The sequence below is a fragment of the Phascolarctos cinereus genome, unplaced genomic scaffold (genome assembly GCF_003287225.1).
Source record: "Phascolarctos cinereus isolate Bilbo 61053 unplaced genomic scaffold, phaCin_HiC Scaffold_9;HRSCAF=440, whole genome shotgun sequence".
In the NCBI taxonomy this organism is placed as follows: Eukaryota; Metazoa; Chordata; class Mammalia; order Diprotodontia; family Phascolarctidae; genus Phascolarctos; species Phascolarctos cinereus.
Genome location: NW_027556402.1, coordinates 252,855,516 through 252,870,355, shown reverse-complemented (window position 1 = coordinate 252,870,355; position 14,840 = coordinate 252,855,516). Strand labels below are relative to the sequence as shown.

General features: G+C 52.3%; 1 protein-coding gene across 5 annotated transcripts in view; it reads left to right on the top strand.

Annotated features, from left to right (window-relative positions):
- The window catches only part of SYT7 (synaptotagmin 7), a 92,184-nt gene that overhangs the window by 50,044 nt on the left and 27,300 nt on the right, over positions 1-14,840 (top strand). For 3 of the 5 annotated variants that reach the window (XM_020968111.2, XM_020968113.2, XM_020968114.2), the window contains 2 exons: positions 3,131-3,505; positions 11,266-11,388. The exons of the other annotated variants lie outside the window; for them this stretch is intronic. In XM_020968111.2, the coding sequence (XP_020823770.1) occupies positions 3,131-3,505; positions 11,266-11,388 (498 nt within the window). The remainder of the gene's footprint in view (positions 1-3,130; positions 3,506-11,265; positions 11,389-14,840) is intronic. 5 annotated transcript variants of the gene reach the window in all.

Genomic DNA, 14,840 nt, shown 5'->3' with positions numbered 1-14,840 from the left:
CCTCACTCTCAGTAGATGGAAATACCTTTCTCCCAAGTTCTTAAAAATTGAGCTGCCCCTTTCTCGGCCCTTTGGCCATTGTAGAGCGCTGGAACCTGCAGTGGGGTGCACCTCACTCTCCTGAGAGGGTCTGCTCCACCACCCATAGTTTACCCACTACTTTTGTCCCTTGTTGAGCAAAGGACTGAGCCTTGAGTGAGTTTGCTTTTTGGACCAAACAACAGGCTGTTTTTCCTTGACGTCTCCCTACAGAGTGGCCAAGAGGAAGCTAAATCTCTGAGCCGGCCCCCATCCCCTGCCCTCTCAGAGTCAGGCAGCCTGAGCTACTGGCCAGCCCCAGCCCGGCTCTCCAGGAGATCAACTCGGGCCTGGCGATTTGTAATTTCCCCAGCCCGGCCTGGACACTGTCCACTGGCTCAGGGCCTAGAAGTACCAATTTTAGTCTCCTGTGATGGAGAGGTTGTAGATTGGACTAATTTAGGATGTGATAGGAAACCCAAAATGAGGTCAGTGAGGAGGAGGAGGAGGAGGAAGCTATAGTGTCAGGCCTCTGTCCTGCCCCAGGGAACTGCCGGACCTACCTGGCCTGGCTCTGTGCCTTCTATTGCCACTGGCTAGAGAGCTGAGTGCCATGTCCAAGATGGCACCAGCCTGTTGCTGACAGCCCCTTGGTCCCCGAGGGCAGCAGGCTCTCTGCTGAGACTGTGTTTTGCTTTCTTCTCTCTCATTCTCTTTCTCTCTTCTTTTGTTCTTGTTCTCTCTCTCTCTCTCTCTCTCTCTCTCTCTCTCTCTCTCTCTCTCTCTCTCTCTCTCTCTCTCTCTCTCTCTCCCTCTCTCTCTCACCCAGAGGGGCAGCTTAACCATTGCCTTCCAGCATTAGTAGTTGGCCCAGGTTGGGGGTGGAGGGGAGGAAGGTGGAGCCATAGCAGCTGGCTGGTGAATGGGGATCCCTTAGGGCCTTGAGTGGGGAGGGCTTCCCTTGGGCAGGCCTGAGGTCTGTGGGGTTGCTTCTGGCTCCCACTTTTAGCCCAGGGATATTAAAACTGAAGAAAAGATTGTGGGACCAAAGGACTCAAAAACTTCCTGTACAGACTCTCATACTCAGGGTGATCAGGAAGCAGTAGGCTCTATTCTCATGGAAACCCATGACATGGGATGGTAGAGCTGGGAGGGCCCTTAGAACGTGGGATGTCAGAACCAGATGTCCACGGAATATCAGAAAGAACCCTAGAACACAGAACATTAGAGCTAAGGAGCCCAGAATGTCAGGGCTGGAAGGAACGTGGAGAGCACATAAAAACTGTAGAATGGAGAAGGTCAGAGCTGGGAAGGCCTCTCCAATAGAACACATGAAATGTGCTAGAGCTGTACGAAACCTTTGAGGTCCTCTAGTCCAATCTCCTCAATCAAAGAGGTGGGAGCAGACCCAAGGAGATAAGAGACCTTGGCCTAGGTCACAGGGCTAAGACATTCATCTCTCAACTGTCTAACCTGGCCAAAGGCCACAGCCAAGGGGTCTCGACCTCTTCAGGGCCCTGGAAAGTGTCCAGAGGTCCAGGGGAGCCTTCCTGCCCCTTACAGGAAGAGCATCAACACAGCCTCTCCCTCCACGATCCCCCCCCACCAGAAGACCAGTTGTAGGCCCAGCACCTTCCTCCCCTGGGCCTCTCTCTGCCTCCTTTCTCACCAATGGTGGTGGCGAGGCGGTCTCTGTGTTCTCACAGATCTTGGCATAGTCTTGAGGAGCTGGTCGGCTTCAATGCCTCCAAGATGGAGGAGAGTGGGCAGGGGACCCTTGTGAGGACCTCACTTACCTCCATAATGGGGTGATCCCCCTCATACTACATAGCCAACAAGTCTATAGGAAGGAAAACTCTGTTTTGAATGACCTAAGATGCTAGAGAGTATACGGGGTAGCTGAAATAACCCCCGATTTGGAGTGACTGCCGCTGAATGTTCTGCCTTGACAAGCTTCAATGGCTTCATCTGTAAACTAAGGCAGCTGAAGGAATTGCTCTCTCTGCCCCAGGTCTCTTGAAGCTCTGGCATGGATCAAACTCTAGGCTTAGAATCACAAAGATTGAGGTTTAAATCTTGTGATCAGACATGTGACTCTGTTTCCCCTTCTGTAAAATGAGGAGATTGGACCAAGTAGGTCTCTAGGGTACTTCCCAGAACTAAGTTGGATTCTCTGGCCTCTTGCCTTCATCAAAAGTGAGGAGAAATGGGTAGGTATCTCCCAGCGGTTGTAGTGAGTGACCAGCCCCCATGGGGCAGACAGAGACTGCCTCACTCTCAGTAAGCCAGGTAGAGGGTTCTGGGATCTAAGATAGAAGGACAGTCAGTCCCAGAGCTCCAGAATAGCCCATGCCCTGGGAGGCTCGGTGAGACCCTCAGGGGAAAGCTTCCTGGTAAGAGGTGATGTCACGCAGTGGGAAAGGAGCTATCTCCAAAGAGTCAAATCTCACCCCGTCCCTGACTACCCGAGTTTTCTTGAGCAAATCTCTGGCCCTCAGTTTCCTCTTTATGTAAAATGAGCCAGTGGGACTGGATGGTTGTCTAAGGTCCTTTCCCACTGTGAGCCTATGAGAAATACAGAAATTGTGGGTTATCCCGGCCCAGAATTCAGTCTAAGGTGGACCTGTATGTGTAGGAACATCAAATCGGGGAGTAGCTGAGGTCACCTGCTTCCCCACACCCCACTGGCAAAGTCTTTCAGTGTTATAGGCAGCGGCAGGGCCCCCCCCCCCGGAGGATGCCCCCTTCACCACACAGCTGCCCAGGCATCCTCGCTAGCCAAGGAAGGAGGTGGGCCCAGGCAGCAGCTGTTGGCCAGGGAAGCTGGAGCTGGGGCTAGGAAGGGGGCCAGCCTGGGGGGAGGGAGGGGAGCCAAGGAGTGGAGGGGGGGGGTTGAGATGGGGGGAGGTGGTCTTGAGGTGCAGCTTCGCAGCAGCCGACCAGCGTGGCAGTGACCTGGGATGGAGGCCCTGAGAGGTCCAGCGGAGCACACCCTGCCCTGAGGCCTCCTGGTCGTGACCCTCGCCTTTTTTCTCCTCCACTTTGATCCCTTCATCTGCTTCTCCTTTCTCTCCTCTCCTCCTCCTCCTCCTCTGCCGCTGCCGGCCCCAAGTTTTGAGGACTCCACCTTGTCCACGGCCACTACCCTAGAGTATATCCCCAGCTCGGCGGGGGACCCGAAATGCCAGCGACCCCGCACCCTGCTCCGGCAGCAGAGCCTCCAGCAGCCACTGAGTCAGCAGCAGAGGGGCCGGCAGCCCAACCAGCCTACTACCAGCCAGAGCTTGGGGCAGCTCCAGGCCCACACGAGCTCGGCCCCGGCTGCCAGCAACCCCCGAGCTCAAGGCCAGGGCCAGGCCCGCCAGGGCACTGCGGCTGGTTCCAAGTACCGGGCGGCAGCTGGGGGCCGCAGCCGCTCCAACCCAGGCAGCTGGGACCACGTTGTGGGGCAGATTCGAAACCGAGGCTTGGACATGAAGTCCTTCCTGTAAGTCCTTCTCACGGCCTGCGTCCCACCCCATGCCCCCCAAATCTCACCTCCTCCCACTTCCCATCCATCTTCCCTCCCCAAATCCCATTGGCACTGACCAGCTTCCCCTCCCTTCCTCCTATTCTCTTCCTCTCCTCTCCAACCCTTGGGAGAGGCTGACACCTGGATTCAGCTGTATTTCTCACCCTCTGGTTTAGGGTGGTCTAGCTCTCAAGCCCTAAGTGGGCATTTTCTTCAGTGGAAGGGTTCTGGCTGCCCTGCCTTGCCTTCTCTCCACCCAGGCTCTGTGGCTGATGGCCTCAGTCCTCTCTCGGCCATCCCTAGGTCCCCAGGATTGGATGGAGAACCTGAGAAATCTTGCCTAAGACCCAGAAAATGCCCCCCACCCCCATCCTCCTGGCCTCCCCTGATCTCTGCCCTGTCCATCTCCTCCTGGCTCATCTCTGTCCTCCTTGCCCCACCCCGACTCCATTACCAAAGACTCCTTTTCTCTTGCCCTGATCCCTTTCTATCTCCTCTGGATCCCTCTTCCTCCCTTCTACTTTTCACCTCCTTTCCCCTGATCTGCCCCTTTCTCGGTCACAACCAACCCTGCCCCCATCACTTTCCTGTCCCAGCTCTGTCTCCCAGTAACCAAAGCCCATCTCTCCTTCTTCCTCCTATTCCTTCTCTCTAGCATTTGCCTGTCCCCCTTTCCCCTGTCCCTGTTATCCCCTTATATCCTTTTCTCTCTCTCCCTGAGCTCCTTCTTCCCCACCTCATCCCATCTCCTTTCCTGTTTCCCTGAGACTCACCTACCTGTTTGATTATGATCAAGGCTTTCCTCCATGCCTACCCTCATTCCCTTCCCTCAAGAAGATCAAGAGGGCTCCCCAAAGTCTAGAACACTGTCCTTCAGAAAGAGAGAGAGAAAGAGCCCTTTCAGACTAGAGATTGGGACAGTGGTGGCTGTCTGGCCACACGCTGACCCATTGTAAACTGTTGGGCTTCCTCCCATCTCCCTCTGTTCTTCTTGAGGGGCATGTTTCTCCCAGCCCCATTACAGGTAAGGGGCTCCTTGGGTGTCCTGAGCGCAGGGTGGAGGGGTAGAACCTTGCTTGCAGCACACACACACACACACACACACACACACACATGCCTGGGGACAGAGCAAGAGAAGTCAACTCAGGCAAGAAGAAGAGACAGCTACACTCAAGGGACCTCCTCAATAAGCAAGAAAGTCTAGTTACTGGGGGCACCCAAATCTTTATGGTGGAGGACATAGGCGCTCCCAAGCTGCCTGACCCCCTACCTCCATGTGGGCTACTGAGACCATCTTCCTATGGCCAAGGAAGAGGGCAGAGGCTTGTTTGAGCTTTCTGGGAATCAGACAAAGCCTTGGTGCCCAGAGAAGGTGCCCACTCTCTTAGAAAAGGACGCCAGCATATGTGTGTGGTGTGGTCCTGCCTCAGAGGCCTCATGCCACCTGCTTCTCCATGCCCGGAACTAGAATGGGACTTAATTCCTATGTCAGTTTCCCAACAGGCTGAGTTCAAGCATTGGTTTGGAGTCTTGCACCACTTGGGAAGGGTGACCCCCCAAGCTGTTCCCAAAGATGAGGAAGACGTCCACAAGGGCACTAGCACATCCAACCAACCAGGGGCAAGATGCCCAGCCAGACAAGGGATGAAGAGAACCTGCCGATGCCCTACGGGAAGGTTTGGGAGCAGGTGACATAGAGCGCCAAACACCAGCCGGAGTTTGGAGCCGTGGATTAGGCTGTTATGAGAGCCTACCTGGGGGCCTCAGCTCCGACCTCTCAGGTTGTCCTATCAACAGGGCTGCCCTGGAGCCGTACTAGCTAGCTGTTGGGTGTGGGGGGGGGGCAAGCCAACAGGATCGTAGGATAAAGCGAAGACCCAACATGATTCCGTCCAGTAAACATTTATCAAGTGTCTGCTATGTGCCAGGAGCTGGGGATACTAGTATGACCATGGAAACAGTGCCTGCCCTCAGAGAACTTCCATTCATTCGTGAGGCTCCCACACCATGCTCCACCTCAAGCCCCCCTTCCGCTGAAGCCCCTGACGTTTGGACATTCATTCCTTCAGTGCCCAGATATCGTGGCCCCACTGGGTGCAGCTTGCTCTCCCTCAACAGCTCTGGCTATTCAGAGCATTGATACCCAATGGGATCGCCTTCCATAGAGTTCATTTTAAGAAGAGGCTGAAAACTCTGATGGTCAAGGCAGGCTTGAAAGTGTGACTCTGCAGGGCAGAGCAAGACTTCTTAAAGTTACTCCCTTCTAGGATTCAGGGATTCTGAGCCATCTACCCACTCACTTTCCATGCTAGCCCATAATCCATGACATGCTTCAGCTGCCCTAAATTACCGCTGGGAACACCCAAAGCATGCGAATCCACGTTATCTTAAAAATGCCCTTTCTCCAATTTCCATCTCACCGTGAAGCCAAGTCTACCACCACCGGCATCCCCGCAACACCCATCCTTCAGCTCCCAACCAACCCCTCAGACCTAGTTATAGCTGCCACCCCCGTGTCCCTGCTCAGATGCTGTGAAGGCCCCACAATCTCATCCATGCGGAGAGGGCTCCATTCACCAGTGAAGGTCACAGCCCATCTGGGTCCTCATGCTCAAATCTCATCTGTGCTCAAAAGCAAAAGCCTTCCAACTCCAGGATCAGTCCCCCAGCAAATCTTCATCGAGGACCTGTTTTGTGGCTTCACTCCCCACCTCACTGCCATCCTCCCCATCCCCTGGCTTGCTCGTCATTCCCTCCCCTCCCCCTCAGCAGTCATGGGAGAAAGCCCTGACTTGGGATGAAAGGCCGTGGTCCTAGTCCCAGCTTTGAGATTGTGAGCGAGAACCTTCGCTCTCTGAAGCTGGCTCTTCTTGTCTGTAAAATGGGCATATGGTCCTTGCACACACTGCACTACCACTAGTGCCCTCTAGCCATTGACCCTTCCCAGAACTGATGATCCTTGATGGCTGACCTTCAGAGGCAGTGTGGTTTGGGGATAGGGAGATACTCGGAAACAAAAGACCCGGAGTCCAGTCTTGACTCGTAATCTGGACCTCAGCTTCTTCATCTTTAAAATGAGGGGGCCAGAACGAGAGGACTTCTAGTCCATGGTCCCTTCCAGTTCTAAATCTATGGCGCTACCTTTAATACTTGCCTCCCAGGTGTGTTATGAGCACAAAACAAGGCCGTGTGGGCAAAACCATTTTGCAAACCTTAAATTCCAATGCCAGTTATCACTATTGATAACTGGAGAAGTGGTGGACTTGGAATTGAGACACCTGGCATTTGGACCCTGGCTCTGATGTCATGCTAACTGTGTGATGGTTGGCAAATCACATTAACCCCTCAAACCTCAGTTTCTTCATCCATAAAATGGGTCTAATAGCTCTACCTGCTTACCTCATGAAGTTGTTATAACCCTTAGGATAGTATAGAAATTTGAGTTACAATTATCATTATGACCTGGCTCAGAGGCTCATTAATTTGACCAAAGATTAATAGAGGGAGACTGCTGCTAATTTACTGGATCACAAACCCACTGAAATCCAATCAACCCATTGACAAGTATGTCTTAAACCCCACTATGTGCCAGGCACTATGCTAGGTACTGGGAATAGAAAGATAAATGAAATTGTCCCTGCCTTCAAGGAGCTTATAATCTAGATGGGAATGAATTATCTGACCTCTGAGATCCCACCTATGGTTTGCCCATCCCTTCCCAGTACCCTTCCCTTTCCATGGGGAGAGTGGTGGTTCTTTACTCTAGCAAAATGGTGGCACTAGTGTCCTCCAACATGGGCTGCTTTCTTTTCATTCAAGAAACATTTATTAAGCATTTGCTCTGTTCAGAGCCTTGTCCTGAATGCCGTAGGAGATACAAAGTTTTTTTTTTTTTTTTTCAAAGTTTTTGTAAGAAGTAGTCCCTGCTCCACAGGCTCTCCCAGTCTCACAAGTGGACAAAACCCCAGCACAAGGGTACATAGCATTACCTGACAAGGACATTGGAGACATCCAAGCAAAGCATGAAGTCCAATACCAAACCTTTCCCTCCTCCTCCCTCAATTCTGGAAAAAAAAGAAACTTCACCCACAACATCCTGGCTCCCAAAGGTTGTAGCATTCAGGCCTGTAGAAGGTTGGCGCTTATGGAGAAGAGGCATTTGGAGTTCACGGAGGGCCAAAAGAGCATCAGAAAATGCATTAACTAGGGGAGAAACATGGTGGTGTTTTGTTTCTGGAAGCCAGATGGAATTTTACCAAGTCAAAAAGAGCAAAGAACAAAGGGGAGGAGATTTCAGGTCAGGCAGGAGTGTAGGGGTATGTTATTTCCCCAAAGTTAGAGAACATATCAGCTCAGCCGGCTGCCCCTGTCCATCAGACAGGGATAGTACACTCTACCCCTTGGGTGGTATCTATTTCTATTTCTGACCAACTCACCTCCACTGCCACCCCTTCTGGCCCTTTTCAGATCTTTTCCACCTTCTCCTCTAAGAAATAAGCATTTAGGAGCAACTAGGTGGCGCAGTGGATAGAGAACCGGCCCTGAAGTCAGGAGGACCTGAGTTCAAATCCACCCTCAAACCAAACACTTGACACACTTACTAGCTGTGTGACCCTGGGCAAGTCACTTAACCCCAATTGCCTTGCAAAAAAAAAGTTTAAAAAAAGCATTCAAAAAAAGAATAATGTTTTTATTTTTTAATTATTTTTTGTTTTAAATTTTAAAATTTTACTTTTTCAGGGCATCTAGGCGGTACAGTGGATAGAGTACCAGCCCTGGAGTCAGGAGGACCTGAGTTCAAATTGGGCCTCAGATACTTAACACTAGCTGTGTGACTCTGGGCAACTCACTTAACCCTAATTGCCTCATTAAAAAAAAAATTATTTTTTCCAATTTCATGTAAAAACAATTTTTAACATTGGTTTTCTTAAAAAAAAATTTGAGTTCCAAATTCTCTCTCTTCCTCCCCCCTCCTTAAAAAAGCAAGCAATTTGCTATCAAGTATTTATATACATTATATATTACACACACACACACACACACACACACACACACACACACACACATATACAATCGTACAAAACCTAAGAATAAGTGTTATTATCATCACACTGCAACTACGTGTAGCATTTTGTACTATTCAAAGTGCTTCAGTGGTCTCATTTTTGGTGATAGTAATCCACATTTATGGGGGGGGGAATGTTTCTTAACTTTTTATTGTGCCATGACCCTTAGGGTAGTGTGGTGAAGCCTTCTCATGATCATATTTTAAAATGCATAAAATAAAACACATAGCATGACGAAGAAACCCAATTATATTGAAATTAGCACAGCACCTGGCATGCAGTAAGTGCCTAATAAATGTTTGTCGACTTGGAAATATTGTTATCAAAATATTTTAAAAACAAGTTCACAGACTCAGGTCAAGTGAAGAAACCTTGCACTGATGCTCACGAAATGCTTTAAATCTCCAACCCATCAAGGTATTAAATACAGGTGACCTCCCCATTTTATGGATGAGAAACCATTCTTATCTTGGTCATATAATGTTGGAGCTGGGATTTGAACCTAGGTCTTCTGCCTCCAGGACCAGTGCCCTCTCCGCTACCCTATTCTCCCTTCTCTAGCACATTCTCATGCCCACCAGGTCTGCCTTCTGAGACACCTCCACCCTTCCACTTTTGTGCATTCCTTTTAGACTCCCACCATCTCTTGCCTTCTCAGGGGACCAGCAAGGTTCATTGTCTTCCACAAAGCAAACCTAGCCAATTCTTATGCTGTTAGGCAGGAGGAAGATGTAGCTGGCTACTGCTGCTAGATGCCTCAACGTGAGCTCCGAGCTCCCTCTTCTTCCAATAGCTTTGTATCTCCTCCCTAGTTTTGTTCTTACCTTCCTCAAAAAATATCCTTGCTCTCTGCATCATCCATTGAACTGGTCCATCCTCTTGTCTATACTGATGTCCTTTTAGAACTTCCTTAGTGAAGCCCTGGTTTTCCTACTTTCCTACATCCGTTACAACTTTCACCCTCTCCGAGTCTCCTCCTTCGCATTCCAAGACCTTCTTGGACCATGTTTTAGTGAAAGGTCCCTGGGCTAGCATTAAACCATTCCCCACTCCCCTTGGATTCTTCAACCCGGCTCCTTCTCGGGGAGAAGTCTTTGAATGGTATCGTAGCCAAACTGGAGAGCGAGAGGCTCTAACACCAGAAGCAGTTCCGATGATCCTGACCCAGGGAGGCTCCTTAGCTCAGAAGCTATTGTGTTTCTTGGGCCAGAAGAAGAGGGAGCATCAATTTGATGCCACGTCTTTCCTCAAACCCAGTCGAAGCTGCCTGGAGAGACATTCCTCCTTCATCTCCCAATGGTCTAGAGGGCTCAGATCTTGTCTGCTTGCCCTGTGAGGCTATATTAGCAGTATCATAATGCCCAGAATGAAGGAGGCAATTCAATTACCAAAATAAAACAAAAAACTAGACACATAAATGGTCCTAATGTAGCAGTAAGAACACCCTGCCCTCCACAGTGAAATTCTAGCCAATTCAGTTGGATTCAGCAAGTGGTAGAATGGGTCAGTTGGCAAACCTGCGTGCTGCCCTAGGCAGATCACATCTGGAGCACTGTGTTCAGGTCTTGGGGCCATTTCTTAGGAGAGACGTTAAGACAAGTGAGTGGATACAGGAGGGTGCCCAGGATTTTGAGGGCGCTGGAGACCGTGCTATTCGAGGATGGAGTGAAGAAACTGGGAATGGCAAGCCCAGAGCAGAAAATGTGTGATCTGTTCTGTCTTCAAGAATCCAAAAGGCTATTCCATGGCAGAAGAATCAGAACCATTCTTCTTGGTCCCTGAGGCCAGAGCTGGGAGCAATGAGGAGGAGACAACATGGTGGTGCAGGGGAAAGACGTTGGAGCTGGAGTCCCGAGGCCTGAGTTCGAATCCTGACTCTGCCTGTTACTACTTGAGTAACCTTGGGCAAATTGCTGCGCCTCCAGAATGAAGGGATTGGATCCCATGACCCCCAACGTCCCCTCTAGCTTTAAATCTGATTGGATGAAAGTCACGGAGGCCAAATTCAGCCTAATTCCTAACAAGCAAAACTGGCCCAAAGTGGAAATTCCTGCTCCCCTTACTGGAGTCCTGCAAACGAACTGGAGGACCACATGTTAGGTATGTTCTAGAGGGTGATTCCAGTTTGGGTCGAGGCTGGACAAGACGCCCACTTGGGTCCCTTTCACTTTCAGAATGCTGGAGGGTACTAGCCTATGACCTGAGCCGGGTCGGTCAGGGTCTGTAACCCTCCCCAGGTAGGGGGCATTTTCCTGAATGGAAACCTGAACAAGGCACAGAGACCAGAATCAGTCCCAAGCTCAATGACCCTGTGGTGCCCTGGTCCCCAAGGTTCCCACCAGGTGTTCCAAGAGCCGTCTACTGAACCCTCTTCCTTCCTCCCCCACTCTCTCCCAGATTGTAGCTTTTGCCCTTTGCCCCATGAGGATGAGCTTTGGGTCTGGGCCATGGACACCTCCTCTCCTCTCCCTCCCATTTTCTCCTTCTACGGCTATTGACAATGCTGAGTGTGTTTTTTTTCTTCCTCCAAAGTTGGTTTCTTATGCTTTTTTCTCTCTCTTTTCTCTCCCTTCTCTCCTTCCTTCCCTTTCTTGCTCACTCGCTGCCTCTGGGGCCTCCTCGTCTCGCTGCCTGACTGGCTGGCTGGCGGGCTGCCCCCGTCCTGGGCAGGGAAGGCCGGATGGTGGTGCTATCCTTGGTGTTAGGGCTCTCGGAACAGGATGACTTTGCCAATATCCCTGACCTGCAAAACCCAGGAACTCAACAGAACCAGAGCGCTCAGGGGGACAAGAGGTATGAGCAAAGGCGAGGCCCCTCCGGCCACAGCAGGAGGAGGAGGCGCAGAGAGGGTCCCCCAACCCCAGCCCTGCCCAGGGCTGGAGGAAGAGGAGGAAGAGGCCCCAGCCGCTGGGGTCTCACTGTCAGCTTGGGGAGGGGGGTGGAGGATGCTTCTCCCTCCCCCCCCAGGTGGATGCCTTTCAATCTCATCACCATCTCGGTGATGCTTTCTCAGGCCTGGGTCACTCGGACCATCCTGGGACCAATCTGGATCACACCTGCACCCCCAGGCTCTGCCCCTGCCTCCCACTCCTCTGTGAAGGGAGCGACCCCCAGCTCTGCCCCCTTCCATCTTCCCGTTCAGCTCCCTCCTGCTGCCTACATCTTTCATCTCTGCCTGCCACTCCTTGGAAATCCCTGTTTCTCTGGTGGTTGGTGAGTAGGGAGATGTTAGGGATATGTCAGGCATATGTGCCTGGACTCCCTCATCCCCCACCCCAACCTCCTCTTGGCCTCTGGCGTTCCCTGAGCTCAGGGGGCTTCACCCTGCCCCGACTTCAGGGGAACGCCAAGGTGGAACCAAAAATCTAGAAGATAAGGCTATATTCAGGAGGGATGCAAGGGCGGTGGAAAAAACTAGCAGGGGTTGGGGAGAGGCCACCACTGGGAAGGGCAAGGGAGAGGAGAAAGGGAAAGGGTCACTGCTAGCTGGTGGGGAGAGATGGCAGAAGCCCAGTCATCACAGCCCCAGGCCCCACAGCTCAGGCCGGTTCCAGGCCCCAGGTCAGGATGAGGACAAGGTAGGGCTTATGGAAAGAGGCCAGGGCTGTGCCAAGAGGGTAGGCAGTATAGCCATAGGCAGAGGCTAAATAGGAAGGATGTAGCTGAGCTTTCCAAACTGGAGCCCCCTGACACACTACAGAAAGCACTGCAATCTGCAGCTGGGACCCAGTACCTTTGGAGGACAGGGTCTGGGAGAGAGGGGGGTGCCAAGGCTACCCAGCCCTGGCCCGAGGTCCGCAGATACCCAGTGCCACCTAAGCCTGGCTCTGGCCTCCCCTGCCCAGGCTTCCAGGCTGCTCCAGGGACCTTGCACGGGCTCAGCTGCCTGGCTTGCTCCCGAGCCCAGCTTCCTGATGGAGGAGGGCAGACAGACCGCAAGGCCCAGTGCAAAGACCACGGAAGTTAGAGTCAAGTGACGGCTCCAGCTCAAAGCTTGAGCCCTCCCTACTTCTCCCCGAACAACCTTTTCCCATTCAATTCAGTAGACATCTACCAATGGGGAAGGGAATAAGTACCTACTGTGTGCCAGGCACCCTATTTGTAGCTTGGGCATACGAATCCCATATACAGCAGTCCCTGCCCTCAGTGAGCTTACATTCTACTGGGAAAATATAATGTGCACTTGCCGTCTCCGGGCCTCAGTTTCCCCCTCTGCAGCACAAGGGAGGCAGGCTCGATGATCGCTAAGGTCCCTTTCAACAAGCCTGTGATTCTCTGACAGACAAGGCCCCAAGCAGAGCACTGGTCACCCCGGCTAATTCTACTTCTTGTCACACTAATGAGAGTTGCGGGGCCTGGGGCTCTGGGCTGCAAGCTTGTCACATTTGCTGGGGGGGATGGGCTGCTGTCTCCAAGGGAGACCTTGAAGCTTAGGAAGAGGTCCTGGGGGACAGGAAGGGACCATAGGACCTTGTGGAGGGGGGAAAGAGCTTGTTCGCGGCCAGGCCCAGGGCTCTGGATCCCTCGAGCTGGGACGCTGATTCTTCCGGCCCCCTGGTTTCTCCTGGAAACGAGCTGTCTCGCTGGCTGCCCTGCCAGACCCGGTGGCTGCATCATCTGGGCCATCCCCACCCAGAAGTGGCTGCATGTCTGGGGTGAGCCAAGTCAGAGCCTGGGAGGAGGGAGGGAGGGAGGGAGGGAGAGGGGAGTCAGACTGATTTCCTTTGGTTCGTGGCATGTCTTGGCACCATCCCAGCATGCCCAACAAGACTCCAGGATCCTGGCCCCCCTCATGCCCATGGGCATTCCATGTGGGTCCCACCTCCCTCCTACCACCTCCATGGCCCCCACCAGAGATGCCACATTGTCCTTTCCGGCTAGAGCCTTGAAACTGGGAGAGCCCAAGGGGCAGGGAGGGGAGAGAGGTGGTAGAAAAGGCTGGAACCCTTCCGGGGAGCCGCGAAAAACAAGGTGTGAAGCGTGAGGGAGCAGATGTAGGCTGGAAACAAGATTTCACATTACCCATGTGCTAATTAGCTGGCACCATTTTCACCCACAGCCTATTTTTACCTTCTTGTTACTTGGCTTTCACACCATACTTGAATGCATCCCATCTGATCCTTACATCAGCTTGGCCCCCCCGTCCTTTCCACCAGACACCGGGAAAGGTGGGTGGTGGGGTCAGAGCCTTCTGCCCCCTGGATTGACTCCAGGGTTTCCTCCCGCTCTAAATCTGAGATCCTAGGAGGACCCCACCCCCGTTCCCATCCTCCTCCATTCCATTTCTCCCACCCTGGCTAGTGTGACTCCCACCTTCTGCCACTGGGCATTCATCTCTACTCCTTCCCTTGGGGTCCTTGATAGGCCCCTGCTCCTACCCTTGGGATGGTCCCAAGGGGTGAGATGGAGGGCATTAAGAATTCTCTTCCTCCCGATTTAGAGCTGCCACCATCCCACCTATCCACACTGCCGTAAAGGCCCCCAACATGGAGAACAGCTCCTTGCTCTGTCCCCCAGGACCCCAAGTTATGTCTTTGAGTGTAATGGGGAAAGTTGGAGTCTGAGCCCATGGGACATCAGCCACCCTGATGGGGCCATACTGGGTGGGGTGGGGGCGGGGCTCCAGGCACCGGTCAGAGGTAGAGGTGGGCAGAGAGCTCAACCTTTCCCTATAGGAGAAGAGGCAGACACAATGAGATCAGGTCTCAGAGGGTGGCAGGCTGCTTTAATACAGACCCCAGGGATGTTAACTGGGGGTCTAAAATCCCCTTCCACCCTGTTCATTCCCCTCTAATCTATAGCCCCATAAGAGGCAGGATGGTAGGCTGGAAAGAGGGCTGAGTTTGGAGTCAGAGGACCCGGGTTCTAATGCTGCTTTTATTATGACCTGTGTGACTCTTGCCTTTTCGGGGCCTCAGTTTCCCAGTCTGTAAACTGATGACTTACATTTGGATTTTTAAGACTTCCAAAGCACTTCATGCCTGTTGTCTGCATGGTACAATGAAATGAATGCTGCATTTGGCACCAGAGGGCCTGGGGTTCAAATCCCAGCATTGTCCTTCACTCCAAGCATTAATTTGAGGAGCCTGAGGATCCCTTGGGTCCTGGGTTCAGTTTCTTTATGTATAATGATGGGGGGGGAACATTCAAAGACCTTTAAGGCCCCCCCCCAGCCCTAATTCCACATGATTCTATACAATCACTCCCTGGCCTTCAGTTTATGTCAAATACGGGGAAGGGGTGGG